The 8,575-nt window shown below is 35.7% G+C and overlaps 1 protein-coding gene across 1 annotated transcript; it reads left to right on the forward strand.

Annotated features, from left to right (window-relative positions):
* On the forward strand, positions 1-8,350 carry nat8l (N-acetyltransferase 8-like). Its single transcript, XM_081392710.1, has 3 exons — positions 1-438; positions 1,640-1,804; positions 6,863-8,350. Exons 1-3 carry the CDS (start codon positions 132-134, stop codon positions 7,228-7,230), a joined length of 840 nt encoding a protein of 279 aa, XP_081248836.1. The 5' UTR covers positions 1-131; the 3' UTR covers positions 7,231-8,350.
* Positions 8,351-8,575: the final 225 nt, after the last annotated feature.

Genomic DNA, 8,575 nt, shown 5'->3' on the forward strand with positions numbered 1-8,575 from the left:
GGTCGTGAGGAAGCTCAGGGTTGCAGTAGTACATCAGTCTTTTTTCTTTCCATAACAAAGAAGACCATCATCCATCTTTTATTTCTTTTTTTTTGCTTCTCCCCAATTTCAGTTCATTTCAGGCCAGTTGCATGCATTGTTCGTCTCCCAAAATGGTTTGCGAGACTAAAATCGTTGCAGACGATCACGAGGCCATAGCTGGGACAAAAAAAGATTCAATAATAGTTTCCTCCTCGCAAATGTGGACGTCTTCTCCCAGTGCGATCGAGAATAAGGTTGAAAAACGGAACCAGGTTTTTATTCGCGAATTTGAACGCTCGGACCATGAGGAGGTGCGCCGGATCTTCAACGAGGGAATCATGGAGCGGATACCTAATTCGGCATTTCGGGGTCTAAAACAGCAAACTAGAACCCAAATTATCTATGCCTTTCTCACAGGTATGTGACCAAAATTCAGGGAATACGATGAGAGTATCGCTTTCATCATTGTTCCTCTGCAACATGTGAAAATGAGCTGTTTGAGTTCATAAGTAAGTATATTAATTGTTAAAATGAAAAGAATCTAACTAAAATGATGAGCCCAATTGATACATTTTATGCTCAAATCATCATACATTTTATGTTCAAAACGATTAAGATAACTTAACTTTTTTTTTTTTTTACGCACGTGAAATCTTTTTCATTTGATATACAATCCCAGTGAATATCAAGGAGTCACAAAGACAGCAGCAGTTCAGAGCATGCAGTATGCGTTACCGGTGAATGTGTGTGTGCGCGCCGCATGAATGAATGAATGAATGAGTCCCGCGCGAGCGCACTACGTTCCCCACAATACGTCTCGTGTTAGTGCACGAAGTTGTGTGTTTTTTTTTCTTCTCTGTTTAGGTCTATGACGTTAAATTTACAGAGAATTGATAACCATTAATAATACGCATAATATTTAATGATTCATTTCATTTTCTTGTTTACTAATGATTTTCAACGACAGGCGGTTTGAGCGAGCGTGTCGAGCTGGCTAAACAGCAACCTTTTTGTATCTTTATGCTACATTGAAAAATTATTTACAACCCTACAGCTGAAATTAATGTTTTTTTTTGTTTTGTTTTTAACAATGTCTATACACTTGCATACTAAATATGAATATGCTGCATCACGGTACACATACGGCAACTGTTCCTCTGATAAATTCAGCATAAAGGCTAACTTGAAGTGCTCTTTAGAATAGCAAAAACTTTGTAAACGCACTTCACAGTTAGTTAGAGTTGTGTTGACAGTAAACAATGCGCAGTTGTAGGCTACTCAAGGGCGCCATCCTGTGCCAACAGCCAACATACTCAGATCTTCTTGAGTTTAATTACATCCATGAAGACCCTGTTATTGTGCACTCCATTGCCCATTAAAATTCCAACCGTACATATGAATAAAGTTACTTACTAATTTTTTTTATTTTTTTATTACAGGATACACTGTAATTAGTCTGTTTTCCATTACATCTCACTGCCCTGGTATATCAGGGTTTCTCTGCACACTCCTAATTGTGTAAACATTTGTTGTCTGTTTGTCTCTCTTCTGCCAAAAATCAAACATTTGATTCTCTTTTCTGACAGGTGTCGTTTATTTTTCTTCCATTTCTCCATAGTAATGTGCTATGTTATGACCAAATCCTTCACACTGACCTTCTGCGCACCATTTATTCTAATGGGTGCACGTTATTACTACAGCAGAAAAGTCATTCTCGAATACCTGGACTGCGCTCTGCACACTGATATGGCTGACATTGAGGAGTATTACATGAAACCCACAGGTAAGGGGTAATTTCACGCACATAAACATTGACACAAAATTATCATCACAAGTAAGTTTTCAACATGTTTCGCTATATTTGTGAGGACATTTATTTTGAAAGATTTGGCTCTCATAAGTATATCCAAACCTGTACAACACTCAGACTGTTCAAAAGTTTGGGGTCAGTAAGATTTTATTATGTTTTTACAATATTCAGTAAAAACATTAATATTGTGAAATATTACAGTTTAAAATCATTTTAAGTATACTTCAGAAATCATTCTTAAATGCTGATTTGGTGCCAAAGTAACATTTCTTATTGTTATCAGTGTTGGAAAAAGATGTGCTGCTACATTTTGTTTTAAACAGATACATTTTTTCAGGATTTTTTAGATGAATAGAAAGTTCAAAAGAGCAGCATATATAAAAAGGTTTTTGTAACACATTTTACTGGTCACTTTAGATCAATTTGAGGTGTCTTTGCTGAATAAAACTATTAATTTCTTTTTAAAAAATCTTGCTGACAAACTTTTGAACGGTACTGTAAGCAGTTCATTATATTGGTGACATCTATATCTATATCTATAAATCATCACAATATATGTATATATAAAATATTATATAAATATGTCTACGTCAAACAGCACCTGGGCATTTGATAGTAAAATATAATTATGCTGATCTAATAACATGTTTAGGCATGAATACTTATATGTTACTATATTTAAGAGAAAACATATTTCAATGTATGAACTTCCCAGTTCCCAAAATGCACCAGCTTCCTCAATCAACCATTTATCTCACCAGAACAAATACTCTCAAGATCAGTACCTGTGAAATTGAGGGTAAATACTGCACTTCAGAAGTCCAAGATGGGCTGAATGTCTATTGTGTAGCTTTAATGCTGAAGACTCATGAAATATGCAGGAAGTCTCTCTCAGTTCTGCTCTTGAGGATAAATCTTCATGAGTCACGAAGGCCTATTGATTGAAGACAGGAAAAATGCTGATACAGATTGTATTGCAGTAAACTCAGATTTACAGTTATAATCTTTAAAGCACCCCAAAATAAAAAAATAACTTTCCACTTATGATTCAATATTAAGAGAGCAAACTTTTAGAGATTAGTGATAAAACAATAAATCCTTTCAGGTGGATGAATTAGCAGTAGATCCAGTGCAGTTCATGAATCCCATTGTGCATATAACTGTGATGCAGTAGTAAACATACTAATAAATACTGCAGATAACAATCAAAGTACAGTAGAAGAGGGACAGAATGATGGAGGTAGTGGCTCTTCAGTATCCTGATACCTTGCAGATAAAAACTGTTCTTTAACCTACAGTACTTGTGTATGATTGGCGCTCTGGAATTGTTTAGCAGATGGTAGTAGCACGTGCAGATTGAGTGCTGGATGGCTGAAATCTTTTATCATTCTATGGGCTTCCCTCAGACAGCGTCAGCGTAAGGACGGACATTTATTGCCTATGATAAACTCTGCTGCAGAACTTCACGGTCAAATTCAGAGCAGCTGCCTTAGCAAACAGCCAGACGCTGGCAATCAGAATGCTCTCTGTAATCGCTAGAAGTAAAGCCAGTTCATATATCTTAAGAGTCTATCTTATGTGGCCTGGAGAATCACTGTGAGTGATGCAAAATGATATACTAGCATTCAAAGCTTGGGGTCTGTAAGATTTTATTTGATATTTTAAAGAAATTCATTTGTTTTTTTTTACTCAAGAAGGATACCATTAAATTGATCAGATGCTATAATAAAGTTACAAAAAATTATATTCTTTAGAACTTTATATTCATCAGAGAATCTTGAAAAACAATGTTGTAAACAGTTGTGCTGCTTAATATTTTTGTGGAAACTAACACAATGTTAATAATAAGAAATGTCTCTTATGCAACAAACTAGCATATCAGAATGATTTCTGAAGGATCCCTTGACACTGAAGACTTGCTGACAAATTCAGCTTTGCCATTACAGAAATAAATTACAATTTAAAATATATTAAAATAGAAAGCAGTTATTTTAAATTGTAATAATATTTCATATTAAGTTTTTTACTGTTTTGATTAAAAAAAATGCAGCCTTGGTGAACATAAGAGACTTTGAAATAGAAATCTTTTTTAAACATTATAAACATATTTACTGTTACTTTATCAGTTTAATGCATCCTTGTTGAATCAAAGAGTTATATATATATATATATATATATATATATATAGAGAGAGAGAGAGAGAGAGAGAGAGAGAGAGAGAGAGAGAGAGAGAGAGAGAGAGAGAGAGAGAGTTGTCAGTCCTTAGCGCAGACAGTTTCTGTACGTACAAGCTTCTTATTTAGTCCTGCATCAAGTAAAAGAGAGAATTGACTGGGGTCAGGAAATGGGGGAAGGTGTGAATCAAAGCCCCGCTGTGGGTATGTGTGGTAGTTTTGTTTAGTAGCAGCATGCAGACAAAGGATTCTCCCAAGGGATTTTCTCTCTTGCTTTGCTAATGTGGAATCCTGCATCTGAGGAGGGAATGGTAAAGAATATATGGGTTATCTGTCAGGGTGATGTTTCTTTAATGCACTCAATATCTATTTGAAGTAGGCTTTTATTTTTAAAGAGACAGGGTTTTTGTCAGATACTTAAAACACAAGGAATACCCCATAATATATAGCACCATAGTGATATACATGAAAAAGATGACTAGTTTGGACAGGAAGACACCTCTTTAATATGTGGAAAATACACAAACAGATCTGTTATGCTCCCCACTAGTCATTAATGATGACATGAAATGGCATTTGTGACATTTAATTTCCTTAATGTGATGCCTAAAACTGCATATTCAACAGGAAATAATGTGAAGCGGGACTTGATTTTATCCATCAGGATTTAATTGGATTGTAATAATATTATTGGCGAATGTTATTTTTCTCTGTTTGAATGGTACATAGACACACAAACAAAGCAGTTATCAGACAGCTGGGGAGGGGGGTGTAGTAAAACTAATGAGTGTACAGCAGGACCACAGTGATCAATAGTGCTCCTCAGCCCTGAAGCTACTGCAGTCATGACTAGGGATGGGTATCATCGAGGTTTTACTACTCTTACCGATACGGCTTATCGATCAGGTACTTTAATGGTATTCTTATCGGTTCTTTTTGTTATATTTATTATATTATATAAAAAAAAGAAAAGAAACAAATTAAGAACACAATTAACATTGCTTTAGCAAAAACATTTATATTTGTAAATGTGCCAATGTGCAGTGTTTTATGTGAACTGTGAATTGCTTAATAATCTGAAACAACCCGTTTACGTATAGGGTTTCCATTTACCTAAGTAGACCGGGCAAACTATTTAACAAACCTGTTTTTTTTTAAACTGACTGATTGATACCAGTTATCTAAATAAATATGGAGAAATAAAACAAACACTTTCTTTGAAAAACTTGCTTAATAATTTGGAACACAGTGTAGATTAATATCACAGGCCTAAAGTTTAACCAGACATTTGAATGTTTAGTTCTCCTGGCTATCGTCACTAATTAACTAATCCTTCTTAGATAAATATGCGGTTTTTGATATAATGTTGTGATTTTATTTAATGTTCAACTGATTCTTTTAATGACGTTTTTTTTTTTTTCACACAGTATGGCGAGAGATTTTAGAAGATGGTATTGACTAGATGCTTAAGAACATGTGTTGAACAGGGAGGGGTTAATCTTGTAAAAGACATAGGAGAGTGTGTCAGAGAAGTTAATCGACCTCATGCCAGAAACATGATTCTTAACAGAAAACAGAAAGTTCAAATACTGAACCAATTATTAGTATGCATGATAAAAGATAACATCAAGTCATTGAAAACGTATCGGTTCAGACTTGCCTTTTCCTGCTATACTTCTTATGTCTTGGAGAATCCAGAGCTCAGTCGCGTCCTTGTGTATTTGTAGTCTTTGCAGCTTCTATGGCACAGATGTGACAGTCCTGCCACCTCACCGTATTTATCTCCTATCTCACTGCAACTCAGTAAGTAATTTAGTTATTTATAACAGAGCTGAGCCTCACAAGCATGACATAAAATACAATGTTTAAGATTAGAATGACCGTAATCTGTGCTCCTCTGCTGTTGAAACAAGAAAGCTGACAGTTGGCTTGCCCAACAGGAAAGAAATATGAAAAAAAATGGAATTCTTAGCATTACTGATGCAAGCCATCAGTAGTGGCGTAATCAGCAGGTTTTATTTACATCAATCATGGGTCTTACAAATAGCTTTGAAACTCATTTGATGGTGCACATTTTTATGACTTTTCCTCTGAAAAAATTGTAAACAATTTATTTGAAAAGGTTTCCCCCAAGCATAATTATTAAAAGATTAGTAAGATAAATGACAAAATTACAACAAATCAATCATAAACATGTCTCCCAGGTTCATATTCTGTTGATGGCACACTTGGACATCTGTAATTCCAGGCAATCGGAAATGAAATGAACTGGCATGATCCATAAATACTGACTGCTACACGGTGTGCTTAAATGTGGTTTCACATTTCAGAACACAACCTATTAGTAATCTGTACTCACACTAATGCACATCGCTATACATCTCCAGGTAAACAATTTTTTAGAGTGGCAAAAGTGTGCCAACCAAAAACATAAAATACATATTTAAAAAGAGTTTAATTCTGCTTTGCTATTTCAGTGCAGCACATTTTTTTAAACAAAATCATGGTCGCTGCTTCTTAATAACCCCTCTCATCAGCTACTTTGCCAGGCTTATTCAACTAAATCATTGATTGTCAACTATATAATGTGAGAAATAGATTTTTATTAGTCTAGAACTGAATAAATTGAGTGGCTTGATGATCTAACGATGAGGTGTGTTGAAGAGCAGCCTATACCATGATGAATACTAGAATCTGGATGCAGATGAAAATAAGCATGACCCTTAGTAGGCAGAAAAAGCTCTTAGTCAAAATAATTAAATGAAAACTAGATCATATGCTAGATTTTTACAATTAGCTGGCAAATGTTTACTCTAAAGACAAAAACTGAATATCTTCTTTGTTTTGATTCCCACAGGCTCTTGTTTCTGGGTGGCAGTTTTGCAAGGCCAGGTGGTGGGCATCGTGGCAGCGCAAGGTCGAGAAGATGACAACACCTTGGAGCTCCGTCGCATGTCTGTGGACTCTCGCTTCCGTGGAAAAGGCATCGCCAAGGCCCTGGGTCGACGAGTTCTAGAATTTGCCATGTTAAACAACTACTCAGCCGTGGTTCTGGGAACAACTGCAGTCAAGATGGCCGCCCACAAGCTGTACGAGTCTTTGGGTTTCCGGCGAGTGGGGGATACTGACGACCACACGCTGCCAGGAATGACCCGTTCACCGCTGGAGAGGCTCTTCTTCCAAATTCGCTATAGTCGGTACCGATTGCAGCTTCACGAAGAGTGAGAGACAGAGGGTTAACATAAGCGCAGAAGATAGAATATAAACGACAATGCCGGCAATGACCCTGAACCACCCACTGACCTGGTCCTCCTCTTCTACCTATTTATTTATGGTTTTGTTTCGTTTTTAAAAAGTCATATCTGTTCCTACAACCTTTATTTTTATTCGTTTTTATGCTCATTGTTTTTGAGGGGGTTTAGTGGGACATTTAATTTCTTTGACCACATTTGACGTTTCTGCTCTTAGACTTTCTTTTCATGGTCATCTTTCCCTGAAACACCATGAACAATTGAATAGCCCCAAATGATTTTATCTTATTCTGATATAATGTGAATTTGTTCGCAGTGACAGAGTCTCCCTTAAAACACATAAATTAACCAAGGCAGCTTAATTCTGCCTTTGACCTTTTTCCAATCCATCCTATAGGCCTATCCACAGAGTAGCACAGACCACTATAAAAACAGTTCAGGAAGCAGTGGATGTAGGAACTGGAGGGAAGGAGGCAGTAAAGATCGATCCACCATGTCTGATGCCACCTTCCTCTTGACGAAGTACGTTTGAACGTTGCAACAGCGGCAGTCTGGTGGAGTCAAAAAGTCCATCCAATTGTAACTTTTAGTCCAAAGCACAGTATTTTCAACTGTGTCTAACTGATGAACAAAAATAGCTAGAAATGTGGAATATTATAAAGCCAGTGATTTAAATATCCTTAAGCACCCCTTGTTTAATAGATTACGATAACAACTTTGCAATATAATCTTGATTTATTTTGATGGTTAAGCAGGTTCCTAGTGCTGAGCCACAGTATCAACATTAAGAAACAACCAGAAAAACATGAACGCTCCTTCATGTTAAAGAAAACCAAAAAGAAACAAATGTTTCTCTACTCTTCACTTGGCTGACATTAAAGTTGCTGTCAGTAAAATTCACGTTTACAAAAGTCTAAACTCACCTGAAATCTGACTATTAGTGTACACACATTTCATATTCACATCTATTGGTTTACCAATTTGATGAAGCTTTAATAATGACTTGATTAAACTTTTGTATACTTTGTGGATAATTTGGTTTGGTAAAAAATATAAAATTGCTTAAACGCTGTCTGATATCGCTCCTCCAAAGCAAAAAAAAAAAAGCAAAAACAAATGCGATCAGACTCCAAGTGTATTTGAATTAAACTTGGGTGGCATAAAGGCAACAATATGATGATAAACCTAAAATTAAACTAGGCACAAATCTAAATTTGGATAAATATATAAAAAAAGGATTGTATAAGTATACAATATCTAAGGCTTTATATTCTGCAACTACTCAATGTATATGTAAAATGTTTGAAAACATACATATA

This window comes from Scardinius erythrophthalmus (genome assembly GCF_964197995.2).
Source record: "Scardinius erythrophthalmus genome assembly, chromosome: 2".
Taxonomy (NCBI): domain Eukaryota; kingdom Metazoa; phylum Chordata; class Actinopteri; order Cypriniformes; family Leuciscidae; genus Scardinius; species Scardinius erythrophthalmus.